The following is a 21,282-nucleotide window of genomic DNA, read 5'->3' on the forward strand; positions in this document are numbered from 1 at the left end:
GTAGGAATTACGGGTCTACCGACCAAGTCGGTCGAAAGTGGAAGCATCGGGAAGATACGAGGATTTCAGGGCAGATGACCGACGCGTAGTTAGTAAGCGATGCCGTCACCATGCGTTCGAGCTTTTCCAGCAAAATTTTTTTTTTTTTGTATATTTTAGACGGATAATCCACTGGATAACAATCGGCTTTCCACTAATTGAACAGCCTTCCGTTGGGCAAGAATAGATCGATTGACGAAAACAATTCTTTTGCGCTTCTTGAAGAAAAGGGGGGCAGATCAACATATCGCAACATCCAATCATCGGACGGCTGAGATAGCATACCATATGACTTTGCAAATTAGATCAGTCGTGGGTGGTGACACGATTTCAAATCTGATAATCACGACATATGAATACATAGGAAAACTTGATTGAACATCGCTCGTTGCAACATTGCACTTTGGGGGAAAAAATGAAAGATATTGAACATCAAAATAGAACGGGTGTTATTCAATCTCCAAGAACTTTCATTTTCTTGGCTGTGTTCATATATGGTCTGATGACCCACTCGTTCTGTGCTTCATTTTGATCAACAGTCCCCAATTTAATCTGGCAAATTAAAAGCAAATGAGAGAAAGAGCATATAAAAACCACATACCATATAACAACATATAAAGGATTATACATGTATTGATTTTGAACTGTTATTATCTAGTATTAGAACTGATCTCTTCTTTTTACGACATTCTGTCACAAATTTTCTTTATTTTCAACAGCTCATCCTTGTCACATCTACTATTATATATTGGGAAAAAATGAAGTCAAATGTTCGATAAAGTTTTCTTTCATCCACTAGTCCAGTTCCTTCTCAATTCTATCCTTCAACATTTCTGCTTTACAAATTACTGAAGGGATGAAGGAATTACAACAGGAAGCAGAGACAAGGCTGTCTAGAATGAAAGAAACTGAGAATTTTGAGAGAGGAGAGAGAGGATAAGAGAGGAAATCCGGCACAGTAAAGAGGAAGAATGATCAGATAGAAGAAAGGGGAGTGAAAACCAGATTAGTGATTGTCTCACTGGGCTTCATCTCGTCAATAAGATCACATTACCTTTCATTAGACATGCACCATTACTAAACAACCTGCCCAGATCAAGGGATCATAGTGGAACGGCAAAAAAGCAGTCCGGTCTCAGTTTTTTCTTAGATTACACACAGTAAGAAGTAAAAAAGGTTCTTCTTTCGATTTGAGTGGAAGGTGAGGCCCAGTTCTTTTTCACACGGTCAACTTCTCTCCTACTGCATTTCCGGACCACTTTCCCATCCTTGGCTCCTATCCCTTAGTGTCTTTCTTTTTTTCTTTTAAATAGAGTCCCATAGTGTCTTTTGAAAGAGAAGAATCGAAGGATCTTCTTCAATAATGTCTCTTCTCATGACAAGGTAATTGACACAGTTAGTTATCAGGTTTTTCGCAGGTTCTTTTACTCGGGAGAGTTCAAGTAATATCCATGAGTGGTGCTAGAAACAATCAGCTGACCTTTCACTTAAATCAACAACCTGCCACCCCCTTTGGCTCCTTGTATGTAATTAAACTAATGTTTGACAGGAATATTAAAGAAAAACTGGATAGATAGGTTGTGGGAATATTAGATCCCATCATAAATCCATCATTCTTACCTATTTGAGTAACCTTTGTTGCTGATTCAACAAAGTAGAGCATAAAGATCTCAACTTCAAAAAATTGTGGACTTCTAGAGGACGATTTCCTAGTGCTCTTGAGGTTGAAGGCAACTCTCCAGTTGTCATAACCTGGAGTAGGGCTTGTAGTTATCCTCATTGGTGCCTGTGGATCTACAAAAAATCCCAAGAACTAGCTGATAGAAACCCCACTCTTGGAATTACATGCACAGAGTCTTGTGTAGGCTTGGGGCACTAATTTCTCATTATATGCACTCCAAACCGTCCTCGAGTTCTTTAAGTTGTATTTTTTAACTTTCTTCTTTATAGAAGGCTTATTTCTTAACTATTGGACTACCACTTTGCACAGTTGACTTTCTGATGTGCAATCTTCTCTACATTTTTTTTGGCCTCTGATTATTTTTCTGGATCCTCAGTATTTACTTCAGCATTCAAAAGAAAATTTCTGTTAAAAAAAAAAAGAGGGTTTTAGACTTGAGTTAGGCAGACTTAACTATCATATACATGATTTAAAACACATTGTTGAGTTTCTTGGGTTGAGCTTGGTTTCATCCCAAATGACTAGCCAATTAAGTGGCATATTGCTCAACCTTATAAACCATTTAACTTTTCTTTTCATTTTTCAATGTGGGATTTTTTCCCAATCAACATTCCCCCTCACGTCTAGGCTTACACATAACGGGACTGATATGAAGGCATAAACCCTCTAATAGGGCACGACCTTCTTAATGGGGCACAGACTCCTTCATGGAGCCTAAACACACACACTCCTACCTCAAGGAGCCCACAATACATAGATAACCTGGGGACACAAACTAGGCCTTAGCCCACACAAACAACCTACTCTAATACCATGTTCAGTTTTTGGCTTGAGCCCGGTTCCATCCCAAATGACTAGCCACTTAAGAGGCCTATTGCTCAACCTTATAACCCATTAACTTTTCTTCTCATTTTTCAATGTGGGATTTTTTCTAAACATATATATGGTATGAATTGTCATATTCACTCTTCAGTAGCATTTGTTAACTTTTAAATTGTGAAGTAACTAAACCTTTCTAGTTACCTGATAAAGCCTCAACTCAAAACGGGGACCCATCTCCTTCAGTTCAACAGATTTTGGACCTCCATGTTTCTCATAGACATGATGTCTGCTTATTCAATTCCAACAGAATGCAACAGAAGTCAATACACATGCCACAACTATAAAAGAACAAAACATCAATAACAGAACCTTCACAAAAAAAGAAACATTAAAATCATGTTTCATGCATTAACATATCAGAAGACCAGAAATGTCATATGCAACATCATTCTAACCCTCCTCTATAGAAGGTGGCTTAAATTTTCCCTGAGATTGTCATATTGCTCAATGCACACAAGCATTAGCATTAAAGTAAAGCATATAGATAATCTTTAGATGCTTGGATGCTAAGAAGATGAGAGATAAACCTCCAGCTACAGGAAACAACCAAAGAACACTTCTATTAGTAGGGAAAGTCAAAAAAAAATTATGGTTATTAGATGGAAAGAGACCTCTAACTTTGGATAGTCATTTTGGGATGGATGTAGACCCAACTTTAACATTGCATCAGATCAGGGTGTCTGTTTTATTAGGGCCCCGTTTAGTTTATATTCCATTTATGTTATCCATGTCAAAAGCCATTATCTGTTAATTTAGACCTGAAAGTAAGCAGGAATGTAAGTGCGGAATAATCTTAAGGTTAAAATCTTGGACCTGGACACAACTTTAACAACTCCAAATTACTTTAAATGGGAATATTAATATTATTACCAGAATAGCTTTTGACAAAAGGTAGGTAGACGAGGATTGAAATGCATGTTGTACATCAGCTCCCTTTTTGCAATTATCTAACCATTAGAACTTCATTAAACCAGCAAGCATAAGTTCATCTTTAGATTGCTCTTTTAAATGCTTTCCAAAACTTTATATAATAAATCGTATAAACCTGATCCTTGAAAATGATTTTGACTATGTAGCTCAATGTTCAACTAATGAACATTTAACAGCAAGAAATTAAGCTCATCAAAGAGTTGTCACACAGAAAAGCACCCTGCAGTTTGCAGTTTAATGCATAAGGACCTTACCTGAATGAAATGTAATCAGACTGATTTGAAAAGGTAATAATGCGCTTTGAGTCCGGCTTAGGTACTGGAAAGAGATGCTTTAAAATATTTGCGGTCCTCTCACCAAGCTGTCAGAGAACACAAGCACATTAGAATGCAAAGGTACCATAAACTTTTGGCTACTTCATACAATTCTAAAGATCTTTACTATTAGTAACTCATCTGGCAGCATATGGGAAAAGGCGGGGGTATCTATATCCTGATACATGTAACACATCAAGTGATACATGTGAAATCTCAGGGGTGCCAATACAGCCCCAAAAAAGAAACTATACAGCCCGGACACATGGTGCGTATCAGGCATATAGTATCAGATTTTGGGTATCATAATATGATGCCTAATATGTGCCAACCCAGGAAAAGACCGCAACTTTCTCAACTTGAGAAAGTAATTTTCCAACAGCACACTTATTTGAAATCCCAAACCAAATGCATAAGAGTCTGTTCAATCCCATCATTTATTAACAATATTTTATTCAGTTTGTTTTTCTTAGGAGGCTCAACAAGCTATAGGTAAGAATAGAAAATCAAAATGTTTTCCTTATGTGCATAGTACTTTCTTTGGTGAAACAGTGGAGGGGGGAAGGAGAGAGGGGAGGAAAAGGTTGTCAGATTTTCCAAAACCATAAAATTGCCACAATGCCATCTCTACCTACAGGCAATGAGATAGGCCAAAGAGTAGGTATCCTTCTCCACAAGCTTTACATTGATAAGCTTGGCATATTGCTTCCCTTTTCATCAAATCACTAGAGATTCAAAAGAAAAAAGCATGGCATTTAGTTGACCCTATTGAATTCTCCAGTTTCAGTTAGATCCAACAATTCCGTTTGGATTCCAGAACTTACCATGTGACAAGAAGCATTGGAAAAGCATGAAATATGAATTTGAAATTTCTACAGACAATTAGTATAATAGCTCAAATAAAGTGTAGAGTCACAACTATACCTTAGTAGAAAAGTTGTTCAGAATTAAATGAGGATAAGCCTCTGACATAGTTCCCATTGCCTTCTTGTCTTTAATATCATGTCTTGTAACCTGAAGATAAATACCATCCTAAGCACTCCTCCAAGATGCAAAGGACCAAGAACAGGAGTTCACAAGCACAGGAACAACTGGAGTTACATACCACATTAAGCAATCCAAAGTAAGCAGTTGGTCCAAAAGGTAAGTGGCAGACAATCAAACCATCAGGCTCTCCACGATGCTCATGCACCAAGATCACATCCGTAAATTCGTGTGCACGGCAAGTTTCAACGATTTCAGAAATAACCTACAAAAGAGTAAATATGGACTACAATTCAGCATCTTTCTTCAACAAAAACTTACAGAGACACGTTAAATTTCAAGATTGCATTAGCAAAAACCTCGTAAGAACAGGAAAGGACATATAGAACAAATCAGGGGCCAATCTTGTTCCCGATAATAAACATTTTAAACTTGTGAAGTTATATGAAAAGAAACATATCTAATACCCCCAAACCTCCTTCTTTCTTTTAAGATGTAGTTTCACATTACTGATTAATTCTACACATTGAAACCACAAATGGGAGCCATATTTCCAGGCAATATTCAAAATCATGCAGCAAAGACAGCAACCACAAGAAGATTGAACCAACCTGTCCACCACGGTTCATTCTTTGTGCGTTAGGGAAGACAATTTTCATTTCCTGAGGGATCAATACAGAATAAGTTAGCACAAAGTTGCAGGGTCAAACTCCAACAGAAGGTCAAATCCATAAACATCCATGAACTTGCAAGTAACTTGAGGATGATAACCTTCATGAACTGGGTCAGGCGAGAACTAGGATTACGTGATGTGGTCAACAAAATCTTCGGATCCCTCTCTGATGCTTCGGCATATTCATCATCTATATGCGTCCTTGGCACTAAATACGCATACAAGACAATAAAAGGATATCAATTTGAGATTTAGAGTAGGTAGCAACTATAATCAGAGACATTCTAATCCAGAATATTTAGCAATGTAAGTTATCTTTAGGTAGCTTAAGCCAGATTAAATACACTATTTCAGATCTCTTACTGGGAACAGCACTACTAGCGTCAAAATATCAGATACATTCAACTTTTAAAGGATGACTATTGCATAATGCACTTCGAGGTTTTATTTTTTAACTCATCAATCAGCATGGAAATGAACTGCACCAACTACGAGATTACAACTTTAAGTTCAAACAATATACACACAGGGATAGAAGGGGCAGCAGTAAAGGCCCTAGCAGATCTGGCCAAGGTCTTAAATCAAACACAAGAACCCAGGGGTAACGTCCTATTCAAGTTCGGACAATAGCAAATATAGCTGGAGAAATTGAAAGAATCTTCGTCTGTAGTTGCACGCGAGGTTATCCATATTTGCATGACAAATCAAAGTTCATAATTTGAGACAACCAAAGTCCGAACAGCAGCGAAGCCTAACCAGTGAGTCTAAGAGAAAAAGCCGTCTAACCTTCAGTATTTTCATCTTCAAGATCAATTTCTTTCCTCAACGCAGCCTCCTCATTCCTGAGCTCGGTTGGAATTGGTTTACCCTCTACCATGCAAAGCCAGAGCCAGTACCAGGACGATTTAATGCAAACAACGAATTTGTGATAAAATAAAAACAAAAGAAACTAAGAACCTAACGAAATAGAAGCCGGAAAACAATTCTGGTACCTTCGAGAGCTTCTTTAATTTTCCGCTTCTTCTCATAGAGCAAACGCTCTTTTCCTTCTAAGCTCTTCCGATACAGGTACTCTCGCCTCAATCGAATGTTTCTGCGCAACATAACTGAATGTTCTTCGATCACAAAGCCTGGGTTGGCAAGCCGTGTGTCTCTAAATGGCGGTCGACGAGCAAAATCTCTTCGGTCCCAAAAACCCTGCCTAAACGTTACCTCTGCAGTAACCCTGCGTACTTTGCAAGCACGTCCAAGTTTACAACTCAAACCCGGAGTAGCCGAAAGCTCAATTACACTCGGCTCCCTAAACATTAAGAAATTATTTTTATCACTTTCCCCAATTTCCAAAATTTTCATATAAATTTTTAATTATTTTTATTTTTAAAAATAAGATGACGCCTAATTTTTGAAAGTATGTATCATAGGAAAAACATTTCTAGTTTTTTCTATAATATAAATTTTCAACCGTGGGCACTAAGGAGGCCACAGTAAATTTAAATTTATGGTCAGATTTAAAAATTACAAAATAAGTTAGACAACATTTGGTGTGAAAAAAATTAATATTAGTGCGTTCTAATCCATTATCGAGATTCAATCCTGAACCTCGCCTCTCATATTTTTTTTTAAATGTATGCATAATTTTATATATAATTTATTTGACATATATTTTATCTAATATTAAATGTCGGTTAAGCTCGAACTCAGTTAAAATTATTAGGGGCGCCTTGAGTTCGAGTTTTAAATATTTAAATCAAACATGGCTGAAACATAGGAAGGTTTGAATTCAACTAAATTCGATGCCACCCTTATGCCTAATTTTAAGTAAAGGTCATGCCCAATTTTATGTAGAGGTCATGCCTAATTTTATGTAAAATATATGCATAATTTTATATACAATTTATTTGACATGTATTTTTTGAAAAGTTTTAAATGTATGTTGGAGCTTGAACTCGAGACATTTTTTTTTAAAAAAGTTTTAAATGAATGTTGAAACTCAAGTTCGATTAAAATTATTGGGCTCAAGCTCAATAACAATTTTAGGTTTCAACTCGAGTTCAAAATATTTAAATCAAACTCGGCTCGAGCATAAGCAAATTTGAGCTTGGCTCGGCTTGATGCCACCCCTAAGCAGGGGTCTTGAGTGTGAGCATCTTGCGATTCTTCCTCTACTCCTCTATTTTCAAAAACTACCTCGTTCTTTCCTATTTTTTGCTTTCTCCCCGATTATAGAGGAGGAGAGCTCTTGGTCTCGGTGCTATAAATATTTTACTTTTTATAAATTAAGTTAATAAATTAATATTATTTTGATATTACTAATAGATATTTAGTTAATAATTATTTATAATATCCTTTTTATATAACTATTTTATATTTAGATATTATAAAATTATAATTTTAATAGTAGAAAAATAAATATTTATTTAATAGATATATTTAATATATTTTTATTTAGTAACTAATATTAATTTAATTTTCTAAAAGTTAGATATATCAAAATATTTTATTAATAAATAATTTATCTACACTTTACCCGGCACTTTCCATCCATTGTACACATACACAAATAAAATTACTTTATACTACACTTTTTATTGCGCACTAACACAAATACGTAATTCACTATCCCTTTCGTTTACTCAGGTTTTCCCACTAACCCATTAGTCGTTGCCGAGCATTGTCTATACATATTTGGATGTTGCAAATACTACACATATTCTCGGTAGTTCCACATTCCGACTCGCCGATGGCGTTCTGGTGGCCTCTGCTTGTTCTCGGATTTGCTTACGCGATCTGCCGTTTCCTGCTCATGCTCATACCCCCTAACGTCCCTTCCATTGAAGTAGACGCTTCTGACGGTATTTTCTGTTTCTTCTATTTGTCATTTTTTTCTTAATTTTCTCTTACCCTTGAACTCTGCTGGTTTTTCCTCCCAACTTATTTATGTATGTGAATTGTTTCATGTTTAATGGTGATGATTCATCACAGTGCTGGATGATGGAAATCAGACGAAGGAGAACACTTATATTTATGTGAGTACGCGACAGAGGTGTCGAGACCATGTCGCATTTCGTGTTATTTATTGCATGAGTGGATTATTTCTCGAGTTTCCTAAGGAAGAGGATGTTTTGAAACTCCTTTCGGTAGTATTCTTCTCTTCTGGGTATTTTTTTCCTGAAGATCGGGGGAAGGACAGGGACAATACGAATTTGTAATCGAGCTTCGAAGACAATTCAGCGGACGTCAATTTTGCTGAATTTGTCACCACTTTAATGGTAGAAAAGCTCGCACGTTGAAAGTGGCAGACCTTTTTTTTTTTTTATGCTTTTACTGAATTTCAATGCAGATACCAAGTAAAAAAGCAGCTCCGACAGACAAGGTCCAGTGTTATGAGCCGGCTACTATGAAGTATCTGGGATTCTTCCATGCATTAACTCCTGATGAGGTTAGTATGGATGTACTACACATGTTGGTCTGGTTTTGCTACTTAAAGAAGGTCACCATTGCCCAAGATAATCAAATGAAATATGAAATATATAATGGTATCAGTTCAATTATCAGGCACTTTATCAGATGGCAATGTATATACTGACAAATCCATGCACTTTTCCAGTTATTTCTTGTACACTGGGGCTCTTTGATAGGCCTTTGTCCTTCATAAACTAACTGTTGAGCTATAGTGGTTACCACATTCTATTCTATCAGCTAAACCACAAATTAAGCATAGAATGAATTATACAGGTCAAGGAGCATGTGGCACAGGCAAGGAAGGCACAAAAGATATGGGCAAAAAGTACTTTTAAGCAAAGGCGGCAATTTTTGCGGATTCTCTTGAAATATATAATCGAACACCAAAAGCTGATATGCGAGTAAGGACATATTCTTAGAATGATATGTCTGCAAGATAGAACCTTCATGTACAAAACCTTCTTTTATCGAAGGTGCTGGAAGTACTTTTGGCAGTTGATCCATCCTCTTATGCCTTAACTTTTTGGAATTTATGCACGAAAATTTTGAGCATTTATTAAGGCTTTGTTTTACCTGAAATTCTCCATGAGCTGAAGATTTCATTTTCAATAGGACATCTTCTCGAGACACCGGAAAGACAATGGTGGATGCTTCACTAGGGGAGATAATGACTACTTGTGAGAAGATCACCTGGCTTCTGGAAGAGGGTGAACGGTGGCTAAAGCCTGAATACAGGTTACCTCTTTTTACTTTTTCTGTTTATAAAAAATTAACCTGTTAAAAACTTCATCGAAGTTCTGTGTATTTGTGGGCTCTTTGCCCTTAGATATTTTGTATTTGATCAATGGACCTGTAGCGCCATTACTTGTCCACATCGTGAAATGGGGGCAGAGAAGGGAGAGGAGAGAGAAATTGGAAGGAAGGTTTTCCATAAAAGGGGAGGGAGATAAGAAAAAAGATTAAAGAAGTGTCTGATCATGGCTTGCCAACTGGCTGCTTTGATCCTTTCCTCCATTCTGGCATAGATAAGATGCATGCACCAGACTATTTTAAAGAAAAAGTAGTTCAACGTACATAAAAGAAGCACTTCAATAAATGGAGATAAAAAGTTCTACCTTAACAGTTAAAGATATTTCTGAGAAGCATATTAGGATCGATGTATGTGGCTGACTGCTGCAGATAATTTGGAACCATCTTCCTTATCCAGTAAGCAGTTACATTCGATTTAGCCATAGTTCACAGTAACAGACAATAGCATTGAGTGTTATAATCAAATAAATTTCATGAGAACTTGAATTTTGTGAATTATGTTAACATTTGATCTTAAATTTGGTAAAGTATGGATCTGAAATTTATGTTGCACTCAGAAAATTTTAACAGCTGAATGCAATCCAGTTTGAAATTAACACCACACAGTTGGTCAAACTGACAAGGAAAAATAAGTTCAGGCCAACTAGAATCACTTGGTTGCATCAATGTTTTTTGCCAAGAATTTGTATTTTAAGACTAAAACTAACCGATTAAGGTCTTGAAGGTATTCACTTTCAGCTTAATTGACCAAATAAAATATTTACTGTAACTTCAATTGCTGCAGGTCTACGGGAAGGTCTATGCTGCACAAAATTTCCAAGGTGGAGTTTCATCCTCTTGGAGTGATTGGGGCTATTGTTTCATGGAACTATCCATTTCATAATATCTTCAATCCCATGTTAGCAGCTGTGTTCTCAGGAAATGGTATCGTTATAAAGGTAAATTAGATATGAAATAAAAATTTACAGGCCTTTCTAGCAAAATGTTGGGGGAAAAAAAGCTAAGCTTGTGCTTATGTAGGTTTCTGAACATGCTAGCTGGTCTGGTTGTTTCTATTTTCAAATCATTCAAGCAGCTTTGGCTGCTGTTGGAGCCCCAGATAATTTGGTTCATGTAATTACAGGGTATGTCATAGTGATTCTTATATTTCTGCTTGGTGTCCCTATTGCTCGAGGCCTTCATATTATTTGCTTGTCAGATTTGCAGAAACAGGAGAAGCTTTAGTAGCTTCAGTTGATAAAATCATTTTTGTGGGATCAACAGGCGTAGGAAGAATGGTACAGTTTTTTCATTTCCTTGAGTTTGATAGAGATATCTTTTCAATATAAGCTTTCTCATATGTCTGCCGAACCCTAAATCTATATTACTTAAGTGATGCCTATTAAAAAATAATAGAAAGATTGATGCCAATATATTGTCAATGATCAGGTAAAAATATGCAAGGCATCAGTAGTTCACCCGGTGAAAATTCGGAACCAGAAGTAGTGTGCTAACAATGTTCACTTGTTTTAATATGTTTTTTGCATGATAATCCAGTTCATATGGTTCTCTTGATGCAGATAATGAGGAATGCTGCAGAGACATTAATACCTGTTACTCTTGAGCTTGGTGGCAAAGATGCATTCATTGTGTGTGAAGATGTTGATGTGTCTCATGTATGATAGTTTTCTTATCTACAACTTGATCTTTTTTGGCAATAATTGATCCCAATGTTCATGTTATAGGACTTTCCTTTCCCATCTTTACTTGAAGATTTAGCAAAAGAATGGTATTGATTTTGTCTTTTTCTTCTTGTGTACATTATGTAGGTTGCCCACATTGCGGTTAGGGCGGCTCTACAATCAAGTGGACAAAACTGTGCTGGTGCTGAAAGATTTTACGTTCATCAAGAAATTTATGCTGCTTTTGTGGCTCAAGTTGTCAAAATTGTGAAATCTGTTTGTGTTGTAAGTATTTAGCTATGTTTTGATAATAACATTTATCTATCAAACTTCATCTTAAGGCTAAGAGTAGATAATGTCACCGCCTCATGTAGGGTCCACCACTAGCAGGAAAATATGACATGGGAGGAATATGTTTGCAAGATCATGCAGACAAACTTCAAAATCTCGTGGATGATGCCATAGAGAAAGGGGAAGAAATCTTTGGTCGAGGAAGTTTTGGCAATTTGGGTGAAGATGCTATTGATCAGTTTTTTCCCCCAACTGTTATAGTAAATGTGAATCACACAATGAAGCTAATGCAAGAAGAGGTAGCGAGTTACTTTAAACCTAAGAAACTTACAGTTTTGGATGGTTCCACGAAGACAAGTTTATTGAAAATCTAGTTAATTTCTTGTCAGGCTTTTGGGCCCATCATTCCTATAATGAAATTTAGCTCTGATGAAGAGGCTATAGTGCTTGCAAATGACTCAAATTATGGACTGGGATGTGCTGTCTTCTCTGGCAACCAACGCCGAGCCAAAGAAATAGCTTCCAAACTTCATTGTGGAGTTGCTGCAATTAACGATTTTGCCTCCACATACATGTGCCAGGTAGTTTTTTTACTCTGTCATCTATTTATCTGGCTGTAGCTGTATGAAAGCTATATAGTTATTCACCTTGAGGCCTTTTACTTTAATAGCACGGTAAAAGCAAACAGTGTGGATAAACTTGCAGCTGATTCTGATCAATCTGATACATTAATTTATGAGAGTCTGAACAAAATGTAACGACTTAAATGTATTTCTTTCAATTTGAGAAATGATTTGCCATTTTTTTGTCAAGAGGAGTTTCGGTTTCACCTGCTCCTGTATAATGCCCAGTGGCTGTGATGTTGAGAATGTAACCTTCCTCACTTAATACTGATAGTCACTTTCTGCAGACTCCACTCTTCATACTTTTTTTCATCACTTCTTACTCAGTCATGCAAGTTTTGAATTTCTTCCTCTTCATTACCAATTTGTTTAATTCTTCCTGTTCTTTTTCTTGTGTTAATACAGTCTCTGCCATTTGGTGGAGTGAAACACAGCGGATTTGGGAGGTTTGCTGGTGTTGAAGGACTCCGGGCTTGCTGTCTTGTGAAATCCGTTGTGGAGGATAGATGGTGGCCATACATCAAAACCAAGATACCAAAACCACTTCAGGTCTGTGAAAAGTTGATTTTAGAATAAAGAAAAAGTTGAAAAGAAGAGTCCGGCAATGTTTACCTATATTGATTACATCTTCTTGTTTTGCATGAACAACCCTAGTATCCAGTATCAGAGAATTGTTTCGAGTTCCAGGAGTTACTAGTGGAAGCTCTGTATGGCATGAATGTATGGGACAGGCTGCGAGCTTTGGTTAATGTCTGGAAGATCCTTTCTGACCAAAATTCTGCAGTGGGATCAGCACGAAGAAATCAATGATTCCATGTCATGGCATGATCCGGTTCGAAGAAGCAATGCATTTAGTTGTCATCCCTGATCACTAGGTTTTGCAGCTGAATGTTTCCTTCAACTGTGCAACATTTAGAGCTGTGTTCCTGGGAGAGACTTGAGGGCAGCCATACACAGTTCATCAACCCTGCAATGAGCTTCAAAAGAGGTGGATCCTGCTTCCTGCAATCACTTCTAAGCTGCGAGCATATAACATTGAAGCAGGGTCTGTATACTAGAGTATGCAAATCATAAAACTTTTATTTCAAGATAATTTTTCTTATGCTTTCCACTATACCATTTTTCTAGTGAATTGATTCCCAAATTTCACTGGAATGGGAGCAATCGAAAGCTACTGGTCATCACAAAAAGAGTAAGCAATACATGTCTTGAGTATTCGAGATACAATCCAGCTCCGTGATGGAGCTTCACTATCTTCTCCTCCGTCCGGATCGTTCATCTCTTCAGGCGCCGGCACCGACCTTGCATAATCAACAGACTCCAAGATTTTAAATAAAATATTAATTTAATAATTTTGAAAATAAATAAATGTAATTTAGAAAGGGTCAGGGAAGGGTTTTTAATTTTTGCCCTAATATTTTTTTATTGATAGAGAAGGATATATATATCTTTTCTGGATAAATCGATTTAGTAATTAAATCCCTTACATTTGGTGAATGGATATTAAATATTATTTTTTAAAATATTGGAGCCACTAAATAAGGTTATATTAAATACTTAGCATTAACATCCGTATAGCTGGTCCCGTAGCTCAGTTGGTTAGAGCGTTGGTCTTATGAGCCGAAGGTCGCGGGTTCGAGCCCCGCCGGGACCAAATTTTAAAGTTTTTATCAATTCTTGTTAATTTTTAGTCTTTTTGGACCAACTCTAATCAAACCCTATTTTTTCAGGTTATAGAAGCTAAAATATTCAGGTTATTGTGAAATTAAATTTATTCCCCACAAATTAATTCAGAGACAAGGAAGGCAAGGGGAAAAATAAAGATTAAACAAGAGAGGACAATAGGGGTGGGCATAGGTCAGGTCAGAGTCAGGTTTATCAAAACCCAAACTCGATCCCTAATCCCAAAACTCGAACCCGAGAATAACCCGATTCATGAAACCTGAACATGACCCGATCACCATCCTTGTACCCCCGTCCTAGTAAACTTGACCCGTCTCCGCCCTATCCCAGTAAAACCCAACATGTCTCAACCTTGTTTTATATCTTTGTCTCATATGTGAGTTAGATTCTGGTTAGGTTTAAGAAAACCCATCTTCAACCCGAAACCTGTCTGGTTTTTTTCCTTGCCCTGTCTCCAACCCGCAGGATGAAATTACAAACTCGAACCTAGGTTTTTTTTTATCAATGCATGTTATAAGATTAGTTAGATTAACGCAACACTTAGAGATTACTTAATGGGCAGTTTTAAAATCGAAGTAAGCTGCTGGTTTTTTTGTCCCAAGTTTAGTTGGGTGATTCCAATTAAAATAATTGTATTCATTTTATTAATTGAATTCATTGTCACTATTGCTTGAATTTGACAAACAAATTGCATCATGTAATATGTATCTATTAAAATACTGCATATGTGTTCCCTAAGAAATTCTACATATCTTTCTGTTGAAATTGTAGTCTGTAAATGGAAGAATAAACTTCATCTTACTTGGGTTGTTGGTTTGTAGCTAATACCCAAGCTAACCTTCTGAATGAAACAAATCATGCTCGACTTTTTTCAGTACAGCCGTGGTTATTTGTGGAGTGGCTTGTGGCCTTGTGGGAACCTTAAACCTCTCTTTACCCTTCAATCCAGTGTAGCTCATCTAATAGTAAATACAAAAATTGTGCTTGTTGTAATAGCAAAACCTAGATTTGAGACATGTCCACAACATCAGTTGATGCTAGAAGCTAGATAACTAGCTTTGCCAACAATTGCAGCTACAATTGTGCTGTTTCTCATCTCCTCTTTTACACCAGACTGTAGTTTCCAATGCCAATTCCAGCAGTCCTCTCTAATTATCACACTAACCTCTATCTCAATTGAAGCTTCAGATTGGAACCCCTGCATCTGTTTCAATTTTTTAAAATGGTGATTAAGCATTTCATTGCTAGTTTCTTCCTCACAGTCTCCTGAGCATTTTTCAATTCTAAAGCCCCTTCATTTTTCCCCTCATTGCCTTGTTAGACATTGGTGGATGTAAAACCATAAGAGGAACTGCTTGGATGTCAAGAAGATCAATCTTCTCTACAGCTGCACTAAGCAGAACTGTCTTTAACTTATCAACTTTCACTTCCAACTCTAGCTCCAAAACATTAACAACATGATCTTTCAAGATTGACATAAGCCGCTTCGACCCAGAAGTTATCACCAGTGTTTCGTCCAGCAATTCAACAGGATATATTCTCACAGGTCTATGAAAAAATGCAGTGTAATTGGGGTCAAGCTCTGAATGCTTCTCTCCTTTGACATTTAACCTTACAACTGGACCAACTGTTCCATTTGCAAGTGAAGCTATAATTCTACCACACATGCATTACATAAACAGGGCACCATGATTATGCAGCCTGATTGAGCACTTTCTTATGGAACCAAAGAGGCCACATAAAACCAGTTTATAAATTACAATTATCTAACTTTGGGCACTAGAGGGAGATTGATCTCATGGTCCACAACAACAATTGACTGAAAAACAAACTCTTCTAAGGGAAAAAATAAAAATAAAGAATAAAAGAAATATAGCTGTGAATGGCTTACATTTGTCACTCAAGGACAGACTTAAACTTGACATTGTTGCTATCAAAGATCTTTTTAAACATGGAAGACGCTTCTTTTGGCCACTCTTGCAAATAATTCTGCCAAAATGCATCATTAAATTAAACCACAAAAAAAAAAAGATGGAAGTAGTGATGCTTTTAAACAATAACACTACTAAGTCCAACCAATCACAATATGATACAATCAAATAGAAGAAAGTTTAAGAAGAAAATCTAATAAACACGCAAGTGCAGGATACATATTGTGAGTTCAACATGAGGTCCGCCAAAGTAATTATCTTACAAAGGCTGGATTTAAGAGAGAGCACCACATTGAAATCACAACTTTAAACCTCACCTACACAACATCTTTTACCTCAAAAGAAAAAAACTTTCCTACTATCCCACCTAACTGTTGGCCTTCTTCCATGCCTATTTTTCATGATTTGAATTCATAAAGATGATTAAATATGCACCCTGTTAAAATACCCTGTTAAATTGATGGTCAAATGGAATTGAACTGAACAAAGAGAGGACACCAACATGGATAGAAAAACATTTTGTCTTCAACCTAATCATGTAATTGTTAGGAAATAATAAATGTGAAATATGTTGAGAGCATGTTTGGCTCCAGTCACATGGTTGGCTCAAAATAAAGGGCCTAGTCTCCTGCAGGAAGCTGTTTCATGCCTTCAACAAGCAAAGCTCTAACAGGATGTGAGCACAAAGGATAAGCAGCAGAGAACCAAGAATAGCTTCTGACAAGAGCCGCAAATCACCTCAGTTCCTGCAGGAAGACAGATACCAGTTTCTGCAGGAACTTTGTGCCAAAGGCCCCTGCAAATAAACCAAAAGTGCATTAGCGGAAGGCTACAGATTGTAGCCCTTGTAAGCACCACCTTTTATGCTCCACAAGAATCACTTTGTGCAAGTACAGCTCCTAAGGAGTGCAACAAATACATAGTGACTGTTGGGTCAAAATAAGTTTAAGCAATCACCGGTAGCCCTGTAGAAACATTCCTTTTACTGCCTGGCTAGAATATTGATTCGGACTGACATTGTCTTGGAAGATAACACCACGACATGTACTATAAACTTAATACTTCTTAAACAGAGACCATGTTTTGCAATACTAGCATCAAGTATCCAAACATCCAACACAGTTTTCCCAGTGCGGCAACATAGAACTCATAGCCAGCTTGTAGAGGGCAGGACACTCCAAAATCCAATACATAGTGCCCAATTCTGAGCAGCATTCTAGCCAGATTTACAAAACATCCACACATGAAGCACAATCTATATCCTGGAGAGTTATGTTGCCTAAGTATAAATTGCTAATGTGTTCTGTACAGAGAGGAAGACACTTCCGATTCAGACTTTCATGAATGGCACCCATACCCATAACCCACTTCTTTGGATCTTGTGGATCAACATTTAGACGATTCTGTAGTAAACGCACTCGATATAAAATAGTGTCTGTTCTATCACAGAAATGAGCCACACACCTACCAGAAGGGTCATCAGATGCTAATCTGATCAAAGACATACATAAGGCCCCATCCACAGGAATAGGATCTGAGAGGCTCTTATCACCCATCATTTTAATCTCTCTTTCTGTAGGGAAGTACACTTGTTCCATACCATTTGCATCAACAACTTTGAGATCCTTGGTGTAATGCCTGATAGCTTCCACTTTTTTAGATTCATGTTTCTCCGCTAAGGTCAAGATACATGAGAATCTCAAGTGATAATTCACAACAGTTTTAACCATTTTGAAGTTCCGACAACAGCAGAAGTAATTGAGCCATCTCCTACCAACACCAGCATACCACTTTATAATATCGACATCTTCAAGTGGAATAAGTAGTTTAATTGGACGTGGCCTCCCCATTGAGTTTGTAAATCCTGCCATTTTGACCGCATTTCTAACTAAATTCATTGGTGCAATAACTTTCATACATAATTTAGTCAAATCTTCCACTATGCTGTTATCATATTTCTGCATTTCGACACTTTCCTTCATTTGTTCTTCTCTTAAAGCTTTTTGAAGTCGCTTTGGCTGCATATACTTAACAACTTTCTCTTGGAATTCGTCATAAGCATTGACTAGGTCTTCTGGCAACTGATCTCTAATCTTTCTTATGTTAAAAAAGTCACCAGAGGATAGTTTCCAATGCCAATTCCAGCAGTCCTCTTGAGACCTGAAAAATTCTTCCACAACATCGTTTGCCCACATTCTAAACATCTCACTAACCTCTGTCTCAATTGAGGCTTCAGATTGGAACCCCTGCATCCGTTTCAATTTTTTAAAAAGGTGATTAAGAATTTTCATTCCTAGTTTCTTCCGAATAGTCTCCCGAGCATTTTTCAATTCTAAAGCCTTCATTTCTTTCATTTTAAGATACTTCTTTTGAGCCCTCATTGCCTTCTCAGACATTGGTGGATGTAAAACCATCGGAGAAACTGCTTGGATCTCCATACCAAGAAAATCAATCTTCTCTAGAGTTGCACTGTGCAATGCAGTCTTCAACTTATCAACTTTTACTTCCAACTCTCGCTCCAAAAAATTAACAACACGATCTTTCAAGCTTGACATAAGCACCTTTGAACCAGAGGTTATCACCAGTATTTCATCTAAGTATCTAACAGCATATACTCTCACTGGTTTATGAAAAACTGCAATGTCATTTGTGTCAAGTTCTGAATGCTTCTCATTGATATTTAACCGAACATTTTGAATATCCTTATCTAAACCATTAAAGTAAATATTTACAAGGATCGAATTCAAGCCACTCTCTTGGGGAAAACCCCTACCGAAACAAAAACCGCCAAGTTCTATATCTACTACTCGAAATTCAAAAAGCTTTACAATTAAATTAATCAATACCTGGTCTTCAATCTTATTCTTCATGATTGAAACCAATTTCTGAACTTGGTCGGAGTTGAATTTCTGCTGATGGAAATGAACACGAAACCACCAATTAGGATTCTGAACTGAGGACTTGAGATAGCGAATTGCTGTGTGGCGGCCCATGGAGACACGGCCACCGTAAGAGAATGTGGCAAATCGGCTGTCGTAAACCACCTCAAGCACCATGCGGACTGCTTCAGTGACAACCTTGAGATGGAGGTCCGACAGAATCAAAGATTCTCCTTTTTTTCTGGACGGATGCAACCGAACGCAGTGCACTCCCACGTCGAAACTGTCAGTCTGGAGTGACAGAGCTAGGGTATCGACGGGGAAACGGATGGATACGATATCGCTCGATCTTTTCCCAGGAACCAGGTTTTGACAAGCAGCCAAGAGAACGGGCGGGGTAGAGATTACGGAGCGAAGAAGGTCGTGGAACTGACCCCCCCGGTATTGGCAGAGAACTAGAGTTTCCAGGTCGGCTCTCGAAATTGGCGATGCGGTGGAGGTGCATAGCGGTCGGGGGGATTCGAAGCATGAAACCCTGGGATTCAATTTAGAGAATCTTCTATACTTGATAAGCATTGAAAGCGGAATGAAATATAACAAATCGAAGGGAAAGGCGGCAGGTGGAAAATCGATGGAAGAGAAAGGGCGAGAGGTGTAAAACTTGAACGAAGGACGGATTCAGCAAGCAGGGTGAGAATGAACGTGGAAGTTACACGCTCTTCCGCCCTGCAAGAAAAAACAGGGGGAGAGAGGGAAACCGAGGGAGAGAAGAGCGTGGAAAGGGACGGAATGTCTCGCTCCCATTTCTCCCTCTCTTCACAAATTTTCAGGGATTTAAATTTTTTTGTTGCCCGGATTTCTCTTCTGAGAAGGAGAAAGGGGGACGAACGAGGGGCAACCCTGAAGACTCTCTCTTTCGCCGAACACAGACAAAACCAAAAGACTCTCTTTCGGCTCTCTCCATTTCTTCGCCATCATCTCCTTAAATCGACGCGCCTTCCTGGTCAAAAAATTAACTGTGCGATTGAAGCAGAAGGGTTGATGAAGATCACAGAAGAGAGGGGAAAACTGGTGGAGATGAGACGGGAGGAGAGGGAGAGAGTATGACCTATAGACCAACAACAGGAAATCTAGTAAATTGATAAAATTAATTGTTGCGGGTATGAGCCATAGATCATGGGTTCGAATTACACGGAGACCAAACCTTTTCTGATGAACAATATTTCCTTACGCAAACACTTTGGGCCTATTAGTGTACCATGTAATTAACTTTCACGGGAAAGTGGCTCAAAAGCGTTAGTGTGTTATATAAGTGGGAGTAAAAGTGAATTACACAATTCAAGTAAAAAAACGAGTGTAAGCAAATTCACTCCATGATACTAGTGAATTCACTTTCACTCGACGCTCCACATTGAGACTCATCGTTTCCTCTCTTGGCGCTCGTCGATGCCTGGTTTTGAGCTTCGACACTTGTTGATGCCTTCCTCTCGATCCTATCTCATGTCATTCTCAACCTTTCTTCCAACCGCCTCATCGGACCTATCCTGCCTCAACTCGTCTATTGCGCTTACCCCAACAACATCGACCTCCACAATAATCAACTCATTGGTCCCATTCTGTAACAATTGGGTATGCTCATCTGCCTAAAAAACAAGGGCTTGTTGGTCATGGCAATCATGGGGATTGGATCATTGAGGGTTGTTGGTCATGTAATCATGTAGCTAATGCCATATTATTGATGACTTATTTTTATTGTAGAGGTACAATATGTTGTGGGTTGTTTCACTTCCAATTTGATTTTTTTATTGAGCTCTTCGATTCGAGTAGAGATCAAAGTAAATTGAATGAAAATTTTGGATCTCCTTTTCTTCTCTCTACATGTATGAGAAAGGGGGAAAATTCAATGTGGATTTTGTCTTCCTTGCTATTTATATCGAGTCGTTGAGCATTTCCTTCTTCTTTTTTGTTAATTTTCTATCAATATATAAGCTAACCATTTGTTGCGATTCCGAAAGTTTTTGGATCAGTTTATAATTTTACTTTTTTTATCATTAATTTATTTTTTTGACAAGTACAAACTAATTTAGTTGGATTTAAATGAAAATATTAATCTTATTTTTATTGAAATACTCATACTATTCTATTACTAAAATATCATATTTATAAATATTTATTATATTCATAACTTTTAATAATATATTAAAATACTAATGTAAGAGTGATAATTAATGTGAGTGGTAACTTTCCGTTCCTAAGAGATCGGTCTGTTGGGTCCGATTGGCTAGGCGTTTGACAATTAAGATATTGTAAAAGTAAGAATTTGATCAAGTATCTAGATATTATAAAAGTAAATATTTTTATTCAAGTATTCTATTTTTTATAATTAATTAAAATATTAAAATATTTTAATTTATAATTATTATATTAATTTAAACTAAA

At 37.3% G+C, this 21,282-nt stretch overlaps 3 protein-coding genes and 1 non-coding gene across 4 annotated transcripts; 2 read left to right on the plus strand and 2 right to left on the minus strand.

The window, feature by feature from the left end:
- Positions 1-328: 328 nt before the first annotated feature.
- Positions 329-6,715, minus strand: LOC137960577 (uncharacterized). The gene is made up of 9 exons (XM_068808233.1): positions 6,496-6,715; positions 6,290-6,373; positions 5,602-5,711; positions 5,442-5,492; positions 4,952-5,095; positions 4,771-4,860; positions 3,787-3,893; positions 2,744-2,828; positions 329-591 (listed from the first exon to the last, which is right to left on the minus strand). Exons 1-9 carry the CDS (start codon positions 6,605-6,607, stop codon positions 493-495), a joined length of 882 nt encoding a protein of 293 aa, XP_068664334.1. The 5' UTR covers positions 6,608-6,715; the 3' UTR covers positions 329-492.
- A 1,514-nt stretch (positions 6,716-8,229) lies between these two features.
- On the plus strand, positions 8,230-13,540 carry LOC137959021 (aldehyde dehydrogenase 22A1-like). The gene is made up of 14 exons (XM_068806279.1): positions 8,230-8,355; positions 8,486-8,529; positions 8,844-8,942; positions 9,239-9,366; positions 9,578-9,700; positions 10,560-10,713; positions 10,796-10,899; positions 10,974-11,052; positions 11,335-11,430; positions 11,584-11,721; positions 11,811-12,026; positions 12,117-12,308; positions 12,756-12,899; positions 13,005-13,540. Exons 1-14 carry the CDS (start codon positions 8,244-8,246, stop codon positions 13,158-13,160), a joined length of 1,785 nt encoding a protein of 594 aa, XP_068662380.1. The 5' UTR covers positions 8,230-8,243; the 3' UTR covers positions 13,161-13,540.
- Positions 13,541-13,930: 390 nt separating this feature from the next.
- Positions 13,931-14,004, plus strand: TRNAI-UAU (transfer RNA isoleucine (anticodon UAU)). Its single transcript has one exon. It is a non-coding gene; the product is annotated as a tRNA-Ile (tRNA).
- A 2,250-nt stretch (positions 14,005-16,254) lies between these two features.
- LOC137959089 (nuclear intron maturase 3, mitochondrial) lies at positions 16,255-19,951 on the minus strand. The gene has a single exon (XM_068806387.1). It carries the CDS (start codon positions 19,417-19,419, stop codon positions 17,191-17,193), a length of 2,229 nt encoding a protein of 742 aa, XP_068662488.1. The 5' UTR covers positions 19,420-19,951; the 3' UTR covers positions 16,255-17,190.
- Positions 19,952-21,282: the final 1,331 nt, after the last annotated feature.

This window comes from Aristolochia californica, unplaced genomic scaffold (assembly GCF_029961685.1).
Source record: "Aristolochia californica isolate CCGP_79_NKW_82.1479 unplaced genomic scaffold, dmAriCali1.0.hap1 SCAF_3, whole genome shotgun sequence".
In the NCBI taxonomy this organism is placed as follows: Eukaryota; Viridiplantae; Streptophyta; class Magnoliopsida; order Piperales; family Aristolochiaceae; genus Aristolochia; species Aristolochia californica.